At 37.3% G+C, this 17,215-nt stretch overlaps 1 protein-coding gene across 1 annotated transcript in view; it reads left to right on the top strand.

Annotated features, from left to right (window-relative positions):
- ERBB4 (erb-b2 receptor tyrosine kinase 4) overlaps nucleotides 1–17,215 on the top strand; it is a 925,368-nt gene that overhangs the window by 672,243 nt on the left and 235,910 nt on the right. Inside the window, exons 13-15 of the mRNA XM_081095735.1 lie at nucleotides 2,096–2,228; nucleotides 7,305–7,398; nucleotides 10,743–10,897. Coding sequence (XP_080951861.1) covers nucleotides 2,096–2,228; nucleotides 7,305–7,398; nucleotides 10,743–10,897 — 382 coding nt within the window. The remainder of the gene's footprint in view (nucleotides 1–2,095; nucleotides 2,229–7,304; nucleotides 7,399–10,742; nucleotides 10,898–17,215) is intronic.

The following is a 17,215-nucleotide window of genomic DNA, read 5'->3' as shown; positions in this document are numbered from 1 at the left end:
ACACTTCACCAAACAAGATATATGGATATCAAATAAGCACATTAAAAGAGTTTCAACATCTTTAATCATTTGGGAAATGCAAACCCAAACACTGAGACTATAGCAGACTATAGCACCTTTAAACTTGTATCTTATTTCTATTCCTTTTTTCTTTCATTTGCTCTTTTTAAAATTATATATATACTAGAGGCCCGGTGCACAAAAATTTGTGCACTCGGGGGGGAAAGGGGGGGTCCCTCAGCCCGTCCTGTGCCCTCTCGCAGTCTGGGACCCCTCAGGAGATAACAACCTTCTGGCTTAGGCCTGCTCCCGGGTGGCAGAGGGCAGGCCCAATCCCTAGGTGCAGCCCCTGGTCGGGCTCAGAGCAGGGCCGATTGGGGAGTTGGGGTGCCGCCCCCTCATGCACAGAGCAGGGCAGATTGAGAGGTTGCGATGCCACCCTCAGTCACGCTCAGGGTAGGGCCAATTGGGGGGTTGGGGCACCACCCCCTGTCACACTCAAGGCAGGGTCGATGGGGAGGTTGTGGCACCACCCCCTGTCACACACAGAGCAGGGCCAATCAGGGGGTTGGGGAACTCCCCCCTGTCACACACAGAGCAGGGCCCATCAGGGGGTTGGGGAACTCCCCCCTGTCACACACAGAGCAGGGCCCATCAGGGGGTTGGGGCACCGCCACTCTCACACTCAGGGCAGGGCCGATGGGGAGGTTATGGCTCCACCGCATCACACACACAGCAGGGCCCGTGGCGGGGGGGAGGGGGGGGGGCGTTGGGGAGCTCCCCCCTATCAGGCACAGAGCATGGCTGCTCAGGGGGTCGGGGCGCCGCCCCCTGTCACACACAGAGCCGCAGGACGATCAGGGGGTTTGGGTGCTGCCCCCTGTCACGCTGATCCCGGTGCCGGGAGGCATATTACCCTTTTACTATATAGGGTAGAGGCCTGGTACATGGGTGGAGCCGGCTGGTTTGCCCTGAAGGGTGTCCTGGATCAGGGTGGGGGTCTCCACTGGGGTGCCTGGCCAGTCTGGGTGAGGGGCTGAGGGCTGTTTTCAGGCTGGGAGTGACTGAAGTTCCCAACTGCTCCTTTTTTTCTTTCTTTTTTTTATTCTGGGCCAGCTTTACCTTGAGGCTTGGCTCCAGCTCTTAGGCCTCTGGCTGAAAGTAGGTTTCTGGCCTTTGCTTACAATGTTGCGAATCTGCCGGCTGAAGTCCGGCAGTATTTGTTACAATGTTTTTTAAACTGCCCGCTCAGAGGCCTGCAGCCGCAGGCGGGGACCGTCACTGAGGCAAGCAAGCCTCCTGTTAGTTTCAAGCTGCCTGGCTGCCGGCCTCCATCTTGGCTGACAGTTAATTTGCATATCTCGCTGATTAGCCAATGAAAAGGGTAGCGGTTGTACGCCAATTACCATGTTTCTCTTTTATTATTATATATATGTTGTTGTTGTTGTTGATTTCAGAGAGAAAGGGAGAGGGAAAGAGACAAATATCAATGCTGAGAGAAAATCATTGATCACCTACCTCCTGCACGTCCCCTACTGGGGACAGGGCCTGCAATCCAGGCATGTGCCCTGACCAGGAATTGAACTGTGACCTCCTGGTTCATGGGTCAACACTCAACCATTGAGCAACACCAGCCATGCTCATTTGCTCCTTTAATATTATTTTTGTTTCATAACAAGTATCATTTGTTATCTTCATGAAGCTGCCATATGGAAATGAAGCCAAAAGATTGGTGTAATTGTAGAACAAAATGTTGGCTTGAGAAAGATGTGTTTTTTTCCTTACCTTAACTGGAAGGTTAATTTCTATCACACCTTCTCCCTAGAGTTATGATATACTCAATTGACATTTGTTCATTTTTATTAAAAACACAATGTTGCTATACAACCACAGTGACTAAGCTCTACAATATGGAAGAAGGTGGGGATAGTGTGAGTAATGGTGACTAGACAGGCCACCAAAGTGGTCTGCCATAGATCTTTTTCAAACAAACTCCTACAGAAATAGCTACACTTTGAAAGATTTATATTAAAATTGTAAGTTGTGACACAAGCCTCTGTTTATTTCCTCTTGATTTTGGTGTTTTTTTTTCCAGCTGCTGAAGGAATGGTGTGTAACCATCTGTGCTCAAGCGATGGCTGTTGGGGACCTGGGCCAGACCAGTGCCTGTCCTGCCGTCGCTTCAGCAGGGGCAGGACCTGCATAGACTCTTGTAACCTCTATGATGGGTAAGACATCTTACATGTCACCTTTACCTCTTGACCTTTGAGGTACTGGTTGATTCAGATTTTAAAATGATAAGAATATTGTAAAATTTTAGTATGGGTATACAGGCCAAGATTTTTAAGGAGAACTTTAGTTGCATAAAGTAGACAACTTATAGAATAATTACTTAAAGAGGAAATAATATTATTGGAAATATCAAGTCCAAATATATATTGAATATTATTCACATTTTAAAAACATGTAACAAAATAATTATTAACAAATTATTGAAATTTACTTTAAGTAAAATTGAAAAATATATTTCTACTCTCCTTATAAAAAGGATTGTTATAAGCAATCTTTTCTTTTGTATGTCCCAATAGTCTTTATTTTTATACTTTCTACTAATGTTCACCTTTAATTATACATAACTTTTATTTATGTTTTCCATTTAGGTTACATGTCTATTTTATTTTATTTTATTTTATTTTAGGAATGACACACATTTCTATGTCTCTGACAACTGCTTAGCTTTATAGAAAAACTACCTTCATAATTTCTAATTGAATAGGTTTTTCGAAGTGTCCTGCCACTTTCTAAAGATAACCTAAGCAATAATTTAAATAAAATGTTTTACATTTCTTCTATTACTATAATAAAACCTAGTATATACCTTGCTGTATGACATCTCACATGCTCATAAAATCACTTTATCATAACATGCCATTTCATGCATCATAGTTATCCTTCATTAGTGTGATAACACATTTTTTAGTACTGTCCCTGAGTCAATTTTTTTATATTGCTCACAGTGAATACTTTCAACAGTTTTGTAAAATTGCAGTTTTGAATTTCTTTATTTAATTTCATCTTCTGCCTCATGAATTGTCCAATTTTTAGCAACTGTTTTCATGATCCCAAATAACATTATAATTTTGTATTTTATAAAAGAAAAATTAAAATGTCTGAAACAGTAATATTTTTGTTAGTTTATCTTATTGTTGGAGGTATTATAGTGGTTTCCCTTTTTTCCCCTATTGATCCCCTCTACCCTAAACCTCTCTCAAGTCTACTATTTTGAATCATACTAATAATGATATGTCTCTTCTTTGAAAGATGACCAAATTCAATTCTGTCCATACAATTTAGAGGAAAGAGATTAAAATTAGAAAATTAAGTATAAAAATTTTAAATTAAAATGTACTAGTTTTTCAGGGAAATTTCAGCTTCTTATTTTTGCAAGATACAATCAGCTCATAAAATTGATAATGAACAACAAATTCTGTGCTATTTGTCTCAGTGAAATGTATTCATGGTTCTTTATTTTTATGAAAGTAATATATTTTCTGTACATAAAGTAGCTCAGATTAAAATATGCTTGTTTGTGGGTGGCAATTGACACCCCTAAAATGAAACTAATAGACTTTAATTCCATTAAGTGAATATTACAGTAAAAGTTTATTGAATATGTATCTGCAGTTCTAAAGAAGTAATAAATTCTAGGATACATGTTTTTTTACAGCAGTATCCTATAATCACTGAGAACTGGTAGAATTAGTACTGGCCAAGCTCATAACACTGTAGGGAGCCCAAGCCAATACTACAACCCAGGGCATCATGTTCATTCTCTTTCCTTTTCAGATGCCATCGCTTTTTAAAAAATATTTCATTTTAAACTTACCGGAAATATGAAATTGATAAATATGTGGATCTATACATCATCCTCTCTCTCAATTGTGCAAAAAATTAAAACTAAGTAAAGGAAAATTACCAGTTTCCTGAATAAACAATAATTACCTGATTCTTTTTGAAAACTTACCAGTTTCCATGTTATTAAATGAAATGTATTAAAGAAATTTAAAACTTTTTATATATTTTGAAATAGTAATAGGGCCCTAGAAAATCATACTCACAGTGTTAATTTGAAAAAATAAATAAAAATATCTTCTAAGAATCTGATGTAATTCTTGTCTGCCCAAACAAGGATACATTTCCCCATCTCCAGTTCTGTGGGAGTGGATAGTTTCTCTCAACATTGCCTAGTAGTTAAAACAACATTTGAGGGAAAATGAATTCAAAGCTAACCATCACTTTCTAGTGGAAATGTCCAACCTTGGACAAATAACCTAATCATTGTAAACTCCATTTTCTTATATGGCAATGGGAATAGTAACAGTGCCAACTTCATAAAATAGTTGTGATTATTAACTGAGAAATAGATAATAAAATCTTATTATGTGTTATGGCCATCAAAACTCATTATTTTCTTTCTTTGTCTATTAATATGAGCTGACCAAATGGTTAGGTAGAAAAGTCACCTTAGAAACTGCTAAAAATAAATACAAATACAGTATGGCAATTACCAAAATCTTATTCTTATTTATAAAAGAGGTTTATTATCATAAAAGAAGAAACCCTAAAGAGAGCACTTGAAAATCAGCCAATTGTTGGCTATTAACACTCAAAATTCAAATCATTTGAGTCACTATATTTTGGCAACCCTTAACTACAATGCACAAGCTATCAAAATGAAAAAGAAAGTTAATTGCAATGGAATCTTACATTTTTCTTATCTGGCACGGTGATTAAACACTTCTGAAACTTTAAGAACACAGAAACATCAAAAAGAGTGCCTGTCTAAGCTCTTTGTAGGCATTTTTACATTAATGATCACAACTTCTTATTGAAACATTTTTTTTTTTCCTTTTTACAGCGGTTACCTAAAAAACTGAAGCTTTGAGAAATTGAGGGATTTAAAGCCTGGAAATATTAGCCTGGATCCTGGGATTGAAATTTGAGAAGGGTGTGACCTCAGAGTATTTGTTATTGATCATAGGATTGGCTAAGATAGCAGACACCAACAAACTGAAAAATGTAGAGCCTCAAAAACAAGGAATAGAGCACTCTGAGTGCAATGCTCATGCTCAGCAGACTGATTTCGTAGGTCAGATTCCAGTGAAAGGGAATCTCTGGCAAGGTGGACCGGGAAGAAAAAGAACAATGATGGAGGCAGTAGCAATAAAGAGGAGGAGTCGTAGAAACTGTAAGAAGTATCTGTTCCGAGAGCAGAAAGGAAGAAAGCCAGAAGCCCTACAAATGGAAATGTAGTCCACAGAAGAAAAGGCAGCTAGATGGTCTCTAGTAATTTTTTTGTTTAAATCCTCACCCCAGGATATTTTTTCATTGGTTTGAGAGAGCGTGGGAGAGAGAGGGAAAGGCAGAGAGAAACAGCGATGTGAGAGAAACACATGGACTGGTTGCCTCCTGACCAGGGCGGAGGCCAAGAGGATCCTGCAGCCGAGGTACATGCCTTGACCAGAAGCAAACCCACCACCCTTCGGTCCTCAGGCTGACACTCTATCCACTGAGCCCAACTGGCTAGGGCTGTAGTAATTTTTAATCATATTCACTTTATGTCAACTCTGTGTGCCAGAAAGGAGATTTTAGAGAAGAGACAGATAAGCATGGCCTATGTTCTAGTATCACAAAAATTATGACCTTTATTTAGTACCATAACCCTTTAGTCACCCCAGAAACCTGTTTGCAAAATAAATAATTTGCTGATGACACAAGCTTTGTTTTAACTGTCGTGCACTATCATTAAATAGACAATGCTTCTGACTATCTTTCCAGTTTGGGTACTCCTCCCAATAGGAGGCCATTTTTCCCTTTATATTCTGCAGATTTCCTAGTTAAGTATTTTATATCACTCATGTTGATGAAACGTGCAAGAAAAAAATCGGTTTCAATTAATTGCAATTTTAGACATGAGAAAATTCATAAAACATTTAATCCATAGCAAACTAGCACTTTAAAAATGTTAAATCCATGTAATTAAATATTTGCATTTATACATAACTAAACCATTGATTTATGCTATTCATTTTGAAAACCAAATTTAATTATTTTGCCTTGGAGTAGGTGTCATCTTAATCTATCCAAAAGAAAATAGAGCACATGCTTTGGACTTCTGTCATTTATTAAGGCTTTACAGTAACCAAATGAGATAGTTTACTATGAAAAAAAAAGGAAATATTTCACTCAAGGGAAAAATAAATTTGAATTTATCACCTAATTAATCCATAATTGCGATATTTGCAATGCTATTAGGTTGGAATGGTAGCTCATAGTACAAAGGCACAAAACAATGCAGTAGCTATAAATATTTAGTCAGGTTTTGTTAATGACATTCTAAATTACCTTTGCCCAGTACCGCACCCACTCACACAGTAGTGGGAATAGAATAGTTTAAACATATTGGACATGACTGATAACCAATTATTAAAATGAACATTTTAGAGTAGATATGGATTATCAAACTTATATGGATACCATTTAATATTCAAATAGTCACAATACATAATGGTGTGAGGAGGTATCATCATCATTCCAGGTTTTAATTAGAAAGTTTTAGAATGTTACCATTAAACTATTTTTATTGTATGCCATATAGAATTACTTCAAAAGGAGTTTAAACTGAAAAAAAAATGTTATGACATTAGATCAATAATCTGAGAAAATAAAATCTACCGTAAAAGGATCTTTTCTCTAATTCTCTATGGCAGATATTTTAAAAGAAGAAAAGAAATCAAAGCATTTTTTGAAGTTGCACCAAAAATAAATTAAACAGTCTTGGGATTTGAAGGACAAGGGTGGAGAACATTCATGCAACTTAGCAACAAGAAAAATACAATAGTCCTTTCAGGGTTTAAAATAACAAAGTTTCCACCAAGAGTAAAATTTTATAGAGATAGCCTCACTTCAAAAGTTAAAACGGTTCTGCTGTGTCATCAGAAGAGTTATACTTGCTTTATTTTTTGAAATGGCTACAGTATCTCTCACAAGTGAGAGGTTTCCTGAATGAGTCTATCGTTGAACCCAGTGGAGGGCAAGGAGAGCCATCTGGCTGCCGTTTATCTTCCCTCCTAATGGAGAACTTACTCCTTAATGTACAGGGAAATGATTCTGATGCTCCTGGCACAGAGAGAAACAAACTCTAGAATTTACTCTGCCAATAGGACTCTTAGCAGATGTTATTTCATTTGTTAAATTGACAGCTTGTTTGCTTACACCACCTCATGCAGCTGATGTTTTCACAGAGAGTTCCGAGAGTTTGCGAACAGCTCCATCTGTGTGGAGTGTGACCCCCAGTGTGAGAAGATGGAGGATGGCATCCTCACGTGCCATGGACCGGTAAGCCTGAGGACATCTGTGCTTGTGTTGCCTTATTGAGTTTCATGTATGAGTGTTTGTGTCATGCGGTATTGCTTATCCATTCATTCTATAGGTGGTTATAGCATGTAACGGGGGATCATGTTTGATATTTCACCCTCAAGAGACTTTTAAGTTTGGTAATGGAGGTAAAATATGTAAAAATTCAATTTCTTAAATATTTAAGTCCCAGATTATGTATTCAAAAAGGAGATATGGATTTGACCCTGAAGACTACACAGTGTTGAAAAGAAAACAGAGATGAACAAGTAATTAGCTTGAAGCAAAATAATTGATAAACTAAAATGCATATAAATTAGAGGCCCAGTGCACAAATTCGTGCACCAGTGAGGTCCCTCAGCCAGACCTGCGGGTTCGGGCTGAAACTGGCTCTCCAACATCCCCTGAGGGATCCTGGGTTGTGAGAGGGCACAGGCCAGGCCAAGGGATGCCACCAGTGCACAATCAGGGTCAGGGAAAGACACGGGAGGTTGGCCTGCTGGGAAGGGACCATGGGAGGGCTCCCGGGTGTGTCCAGCCCATTTTGCTTAGTCCCAATGGGCTGGAACCCAGCAGCAAGCTAACCTATCAGTTGGAGTGTCTGCCCCCTGGTGGTCAGTGCATGTCATAGCAAGTGGTTAAGTGACCTTAGCATATCATTAGCATATTACACTTTGATGGGTTGAAGAGCTAACTCGACTGGACACTTAGAATATTAGGCTTTTATAATATAAGATTGTTATAGGAACATAGTTGAGGGAGAAACTAAATCTGTCTTTGGGATGGAAAGTAGGCCATCAAAGCAGGCCATAGAGAAGTGATGTTTGAGCTATGCTTTGAATAAGAATCTGGAATGCAGAAATATGCAAAGATTTGAAAATGTGAAAGTTGGTGTTGTTTTGAGGTCAACTATAACATTCTATGTTTAATTATTTAACTATTATGGCATTGTGAAGGTCCATTGAAAGAAGGAGGAAGGCAAATACAAATGAAAGTCTTAAGCAGTGTGATAAATACTATGGCAAAGAGGAAAATAGAGCTATGTAAATTTTAGGAGAGGGTGTGGTAGAGGGTGTGGGATCAGGAAGGTCTTCATGGGTAAATGGACATATGTAGAGTTTGAAGTTAGCCTTACAGAGAAAATGATCATTACTTTTCAGTCTTCCCTTTGAGTCCCAATGTTCAGGCTTTATCTTAATAATGAAATTGGTATGTGTTTGTCATTCCAAAGTGTCATATCCATCCTTTATTAGACAAATTTCCAGTCCATTTGTGTATTGAGTCATCTCTCAGTAGATGACTTAGGGACCAACATTTGGTTGTAGCCAAGGCCTCAACATTTCTCCATAAGAATTTATTTTAAAATTAAATATTATTAATTTTTCTGCCACAGTGCTCATTCATCACTTAAGTAACGTAGAAAAAAAAAATAATTGAGCCCTCCAAACTTCCACTAGACCCCAAGAGCCGTACTGGAACTTCATCTAAAGAAGGATGTGGAAAACTTGGAAAAATCAGACCTCTGAGAAAAAGAAGTGGTGTGATTTGGCCTGAAGAACCAGTCTAAAAGACAGTTTAATACTTAATGATCCCTAAGTATGTATGCAAAGGGCATATGCAGCCACTAAGGGTAGTAATGGAAAATATATTTTATCCACAGCATGGGAAATAGAGATTTTGTAAAGAATGTCATGAACAAACACAGGGAAATAAAGTTTCATAATGGGTTATTAAAGATATATTGTTATAAGACTTCTTTTAAAACTAACATATTCAGACACCATGAGTCATAGAATAATAAAATCTCTTTTAGAGAGACTGACACTTTGGAAATGTATATTTAGAGTAATCAAGAATTTGCCATCTTCTCTGACCATGTCAGGCTGCTAGAGAAATCCATGCTCTTTATATTCCTCATGCTGGCTCCTATGGCATAAATTCTTCTAGTAAATAATTAGTTTATTAGTTTATTTAAATCATTCTGTTATTACATGGTGTCCCTGCATCACAGAAGCAGGAAAAGAGAAGGTTGAAGAGTTTAGCATAGTCAGTTCTAGAAATGCCTGCTATTTAATTTCATTGTGCAAAGCAAAATATGCCTTACCTCTGGTGAGAAGAGAATTTCAAGATGCCATGTAACTGGAAGTGGAAGAGAATTGGTTACTGGTGAAAAGCAGTTTTGTCTCTTACAATTGCTACTTGGGATAAACATTGTCACTGAGGAAAAAAATGCATTGTTTCCATCAGGATGTGGTCTATCTTATAGTTGTCTGTCTAATTTACTGAGCACAGGGGTAGCTTAAAATCAGAGATAAGGAAGAATAGTGCATTCACCTATGTTTTATGTTATTGCATTTCAGTTCATTCACTGAACCTAGGTTCTTAAAAGCTTTAGGAATATAATGATAAAAGAATAAACGTTAGACATACATATATTTCTTTAAATTCTTTTTCATTGAAATGAGGTGGAGAAACAGTACATTTCATTTCTTTTGAGATTTGCCAAGAAAGACATTTTTTAGTTAATTCAGCTTAGGATATTAGGATTTGTATAATGATAACACAATGAAATAGTTGAGATACTTGAAAAAAATAAACACAAAAACAATTTGTCTTATTATAGTGTACTTAAAGTTTAAATGTGAATTTAATTTTAGTTTCATAATTTTTATAACTTTTGATTTACCTGGATATTATTTTGCATTACAATTTTATAGAAAAATAATTTCTAGTTGCCACTGTAGCTGCCTAATTTACTCATAGTAAGTTATATTCTTGTGTTCTGCAAGCAGACATCAGCATGTCTCTTGTCTTGTACAATAAGTCATGCCACTGAGCATACTTGCACAGTAAATGATTTTGTATAATAGAAGGCATTATGTGCCTAAGTACCCATGAGCAGGTGTTAAAATTGGAAGCATATGAAGTATTCTTTTCTGGTAGGAAATAAGACGTTTCCAATAGCAAACTCTTCAGTTTGAATACGGGTTAGGTGTCATCGGATAATTTGTTGTTGTTTTTTTCAAAGCTCTAAGTCTCACATCAAAATAGAGATATAGACAGGTGTTTGATTGAACCTCAGCAGTCATGATTTCCTGAATCATGAAAATACTGGTGTTCTGGAAAAGTCCTTGGGAAATGTTGCTGATCGAAAAAGCTACAAGAGCTACATCCCCATTTTATTACTGAAAATGTTCCCCAATTCCATCGAGGTGTATTGACTGCCCACTCAAGTCTCGGTATCTAAGCCAACTGAAGACATTTCAGAGTAAATGGCACCTATTTCTCTTTGTTTATTTTATTTAATTTTGTTTTTCACATTTCAGGGACCTGACAACTGTACAAAGTGCTCCCATTTTAAGGATGGCCCAAACTGTGTGGAAAAATGTCCAGATGGCTTACAGGGGGCAAACAGTTTCATTTTCAAGTATGCGGATCAGGACCGGGAGTGCCACCCCTGCCACCCCAACTGCACGCAGGGGTAAGCATCGGCCGACAAGGACCCCACCCCGGCTTGTGTGTATTGCTAATCCAAAGGCCCACGCCCATGCCTGCATCCCTGACACAGGCTACAAAGTGTGTAGTGTTCTCATACAAAATTCTATTCATCTTTATATTTAACATGTTGGCTTTAAGAAAAATCCTTTCTAAGAGAATGGTTTAAGGAAGCAAATGTATACCCTTTGAAATATTTCCATTTAACCAGCACTATTTTATTGACGTCTTCATGAAGCTGGTGTCCGGTGTACTTTGTATGGAGTGTGAAAATTCTTTCAAATTTATAGGAGATTGAAGCTATCAGAAAAGACAAGATAGTAATCATACTTTTAAGATGTGTGCTTAGTAAATCTTCAGCAGAGGCTTTCTGTTTCTGTTTCTTTGTTGCTACAACCAGTTTAAAGTAAGGTTAGCTCTCTCTGGTAAATACTGCCTTGGATTACTCCATCAACAAAATATAAGCAAAAGTAGTAGGGGCAGAAAAAAAGAGAACTTAGTAACATGTGCTTTAATAAAATTAAGAGTGCTTCTTTTGAAAATAATTGTGTTACAGGTTAACCTATAACTGAGACATTTTTTTTTTGTTTGATGTAGGACAATTCAAAGATGGACACACATTTTTCTGTTTTTCAAAAAGATGTCATAAAATAAATAAAAAGTAGATTTATCTTTGATACTGATAACGGTTGAATAACAAAGACATTTTACAGAAAGAAGAAAACTACTGCACTATAATGGAAATAATGTCAGTTACCTAACAAACCCCAACAACTATTTTTATTTTCAACAAATCTGTGCTAGTAAGATATTTTCTTTTTCTTTTCTCCAGAATGTGAATAATTTTAGAGTCGAGAGCAGTTTCACATGCTCTATCTCCTTTCTGTCCATAAAACCTCATCTCTCTTGTGAGTACCCATGTGCACACACATGTACAAACGCATCCACTTGTTGAGAATTAGCTTGGTTACATTATTTCTGGCAGGAAAGCATGAGATTCCATAAAGAGATTTTCTACCAGATTAAGGGCTAGCTCTTAGGGGATGTTGGAGAAGTGAAGCAAACAACATTATCTTCTGCCAAGAAAGCATTAATTTGCAGATGCTGCTACAGTTTCCTTCAGGTCAAGGAATCAGTTTAAGTCACTCTGTGAAATGGCAGGTCCTCAAAGGTAATGCCATATTGTGCCATTCAAATTCAAATTCAGCTTGGAAGAGCTAATGCCACTCACTGGTTTAGATATAAGCACACAGGGTGAGGGCACTGAAGTAGTCACACAGATACTGTACTTCTAGGAAACTAGAAGGCATAAACTGCTCCCCTGGTGAGTTTTTGGCACGCGTGGGTTAAGAGTATTTCACGAAGAAACCACTGGTACCGCTGGAGCAGAAGCACCAGCAGCTGAAAGGGAAAACTTTGCCGCTAAAATAATCATCCACAAGAGGGTTTTATTGTTTTGCGGCTAAAATTAAACCAGTAAATTATTTAATATAATGTTGATGTCAACAGCTGTTGCCATTCAAAAGGAGGCCTTTTGCTGTTTTTGCGAATCTAATTACAAGGAAGCCATTAGGGAAATGAAAGTGAGATCACAGAGCCCCAGTCTGCGTGTGTCACTGGTGTGTCTTCCTCTCGGCCCCTTTAAATCATTATCATACAATAAAAGAAGGCACATATCATGGGGGGAAGTAGAAGGAGAGGCAATGAAGATACCAATTTACTACAACAACCAAAGGTGGATGCCAGCCAAAAGGGAGTAGGCAGGTGTAACAGGGAACAAATCTGACCAGATCATTTGGGAACTGCCAGTAAATGGAAAGATGTTTTTAAACTCACTGCTACAGAACGGTGGGGACACAGAACTTGAGTAGAATACTCCCTGGGATCTTCCAAGGTACATGGGCTCTGTAATGAGCGACTGAAGGATTTCTGGTTTTGCTTTTATTTAGTTAAGTGCTGTTTTGTTTGTTTGTTTGTTTTCCTGATAGCCTCCATGTGATCGGGGTTCACTCACTTCATGAAAGTTCTGTGGCCCCAGCCACACAACAGAATTTAGAAATGTGCTTCCTGAGTCCCCTCCGTTCAGCACTGCTGGGAAGCCCTGTGCTTTGAGATCTGTCGCTGAAGCAGTGGAGTGCTCTGCGCAGCCCACAAAGATCGCAAGGGCAGCGGCATGATGGGACGAGTGACTATTTTTATTCCGAAACACTTGTAATTACTACCCTATGAGGAAGTGTGAGCACACCAGGCCAGCTCCACTTTGGAAAACAGCGTTTCTTTCATATGCCAATATTATGTCAGCCAGATCATTCAAGAACAAAGTTAATGGACATAGTCTTTCAAATCACTTATTTTTTTAAGAAGGAAACTTCTTCCTTTGAATACTGTTTAATGATTTTCTGAAAATGAAATTATCTGTTTAATACCTTGAAAGCACATGTACTACTCTAGAAGTGCATTAGATAAATTGGCTCTAATAAGTTCTTTAGATACTTTCTTAAAAGTAGGTGATCCATTTAGCACCTGTCAGGAGATTCTCACTAATATTCCTAGAGAAAAGAAAACAATAATGTTGTCTCTTTTTGTCTTGACCAAAGGACTATAGTTTAGCAGTCTTTTCTCATTGAACACCTGCTGGGCATCAGACATAGTGAGTGATAGCCAACTTCAAAAATAGGCAAGACACCTCTGGACCACTAGGAAGTAACAGTGAATTTTTATTTTCAACAGTTTAAATCTGTCTTTTAGAGATCTTTGCCCACATTTTGTAATGATGAGCAACAATTTAAATCTTAGGGACGATTTTCATATTTGAAATCAGCCAGATAGAAATCTTTAAAGAGGACTTGTAAACTAAATTTACTATGTAATTAAATGACCATAAGGACAGGGATTATTGTTTCCTCACTAGCGCCGCTAGTCCAGGATAAATGTCAATTTAATTTGGTTTTTAGACATGGACTGGGATATTTATGTTTCATAAGGGCATTTTTTAAGAACTTTATTAAATGTCTGTTAGTATTAGAGGCATGATTTCATATTATTAAATTTAATCTATGTCTTACTCTTTATTATTAATTCTTTTTTATAATTTTTAAATTTAGTGAAATAATTTCTGTTGATGGAGAGGAGGAAAGACAGGCTGTTGTGGAATTATTGTCTACACTATTTTAATTTTTAAATATTCCTCCATTTTCATTGAAGAATTTGGAGATTTTATGAAAATATATTAGCAATAAAGATTTTTTTTAAAAAATCTCAACTATGTTACTGGCAAATATTAAACAGCTCAATATTTGAAATTCCAGATATTTTATAATGTGATACTGATATATCATAATTTCTCTTTCTGATATTTCCATAAATGTTCTACTGTAGAACACTAATTTTATTGAAAGTCATATTATTCCATATCCTTGTTGTGCTAAATAGTTGTTTATATAAAGTACAGAGTTGAAATAGAATATCCATCTTTAAATGCACATTGACTCGTATTGAGGAAGGATAGTACCACTTCAGCCAAGCCCTCATTCTTCTTTGTCTTCCATTGTTTCTTATCCCCTCAGCTCATAAATATGTTTAAATCTCAAATATCCTACACAAGTCTCTCAACAAGTTTTCTTTAGCACCTGTCCTGCCCCCTCTTTCTCTCTCCTTCCTTTTCCCCTGCCTCTGTCTTCAGTTAGCTTCTCAGTTCACAACAACCTAAATGCTAGCGAGCTCAACAAGGACACCTGAAACCCTATCAGTGGTTCTTATCTTACCGGACCTCTCCGTGCATTTGACACTGATGATGACCCTGTTGCCTGGAGTTCACTTCTGACTGGGCTTCAAGGATGCTGTAATTAATTCGTTAAACTCTGTTATTTTCCCTCCTGCTTCTGACATGAGCTCATTGCATGTCATTTACTCACTAGTTTTTGAAGTTCTTTGGGTTTCAGTCTCAATCTACGCTTTTTTTTTTTTTTTTCCACTTTATAGATTCTTCTTCGGCCATATCATTCACTTACATGGTTTCAATTTTCTCCTGTATGCTATTTCAAAATTGATTATTACACTGCGCCTTCAGCCTCTACCCCCACCCTCCAGCGACAGATTCATTTTCTAGCTGCTGAGGAACATTTCCTGCTGGATTATAGAAGAGCCACACTAAGTTCGTACCAGAACTGAAATTAGCAACTCCTCCTGCCCCAACACGCCCAAGAAAACGATGATCCTCTTCTTGCATTCTCTCACTAATGGTAGCACTAGTCTCAAAATTAGAAATATAAGTCATTCTTAACTCTTTCTTCCCCTTTCATCAAAAAATCAGCCATCAACTTCTCTTTTTTCCCCCATACCTTCTGAGATATATATTTTTTTTTTAATCTGTCCCGCTGCTTCTATCCTAGGTACCACTTTCCTAGTTTAGTCCATCATCTTTTGAATAGACTAAAAGAGTCTCCGTAACAAACATGTCTTCCTGGCTCCCAGCTGGCCAGTCTCCACAAAGAGATCTATGGACAACACAAGCCAGCAGTTTCGCTACTTCTTTGAAACCCTCTGGTGGTTTTTTATAATGTCTGTGCCTGAACAAAGAGGCTTCAAATTCTGGTTCCTGTCGCATGCTCTAGGTTCTACTTTTCCCTGTCCCTATTGCCTCATCTGTCTTCTTCATTCAATTGTGAGCTCAGCCCTAGCTGGTTTGGCTCAGTGGATAGAGCATAGGCCTGCAGACTGAAAAGTCCTGGGTTCAATTCCAGTCAAGGGTACATGCCCTGGTTGTGGGCTCGATCCCCAGTGGGGGGCATGCAGAGGGCAGCCGATCAATAATTCTTTCTCACCATTGATTTTTCTCTCTCTCTCTCCCTCTCCCTTGTTCTCTGAGATCAATGGAAGCATACTTTTAAAAAACTTGTGAGCTCATTACAAAGAGGCAAATGTCTAACTCATCTTTTCTTTTTCCACCTCCAGGCCCTAAAATGGTAGGAATGCTGAGTAGGCATGCAACACAATTTTGTTTTGTTTTTAATGAGTGAATGATTTTTCATTATTCACACTTTTTCCTCAAGTTTAATTTCACTTTGAAATATTTTCCTATTTTTCAAAGATTATTATAAAGATACAGATTACAGCCCTAGCCGGTTTGGCTCAGTGGATAGAGCACCAGCCTGTGGATCAAAGGGTCCTGGGTTTGATTCCAGTCAAGGGCATGGACCTCTGTTGCAGGCTCCTCCCAGCCTCGGCCCTGGCATGGAGGAGGCAATCAATGTGTTCCTCTTACGTTGATATTTTTCTATACCTTTCCCTCTCTCTCCCACTCTCTTTAAAATATCAATGACAAATATCCTCGGATGAGGATTAAAAAAAAAAGACATAGATTACAAACTAACCATAGCTTTCAAATTCTCATTCGGAAATAAGTACGCTATTAATTTTCCAAACTGTCAATACTGTATATTTAAAAATAACATTTTGAAGAAAATATAATAGGAACTTCAAAAAAATAAGTTCTTCAGAATTGAATAAGAAGAAACCATGATAAGACAATTTGGAAGCTTTTAAATTAGTTAATTTTCCATTTTCAGAAAAGGTTTTAATTACAGATTATGGTATCAATTCAAAACTATGTGCTCTAGTTATTTGCATATTAAAAAACTTTTTATAATGTATTTCCCATATACCTGTATGTTAAAAAAATGTCTGACTTCTCAAAAACAATCCTCAAAACAAAAACAAACCAATTCCAACTTTTACCTAGTCTGAATGTTATAATATATTTTTGAAACAGGAAAATAGTGACATAATTATTGTTGGGCGTAGTAGTAATAGTTCACCAATGTTTTGTTATTTAAAAATATAATGGACAATCTGGCTTTATGCATGATACATTTGCTATTCATTATACAGTGATTTTAACATCAACTTCTTTTTCTGTTTAAGAAATTTTAGTTTGGAAAAAGTCATTTTCATTACCACTGAATTAGACAGTTCTATAAATCATAGCTGTATGAGGAATCTTGATAATGCACTGGAGCTATATGTTTTTGATGGGGGAAAACAGAAAGAAAAGCAATTCAAGTACATTGGAAAATGGAAAAAGAATATTTCTAGAATACATCAAAATGAAATTATAGGGGCTGCAATTTTGTGTACTTATATTATTTCACTTACTAGTAAATGTTAATCTCAGTGGATTTTTAGTTACCTGAGTCTAAACATATTCATTTCCTTGGAGAGGATTAATTTATTTGTTATTTTTTACATTAAATATTTTGGCAGTTTAAAACCAGTTTTTGTTTGCCTGTTATGGCACTGCTCTTTG

Source organism: Myotis nattereri (genome assembly GCF_964212035.1).
Source record: "Myotis nattereri genome assembly, chromosome: 7".
Lineage (NCBI taxonomy): Eukaryota > Metazoa > Chordata > Mammalia > Chiroptera > Vespertilionidae > Myotis > Myotis nattereri.
The sequence above is the reverse complement of the archived record's forward strand: the minus strand, read 5'-3'. Positions and strand labels throughout refer to the sequence as shown.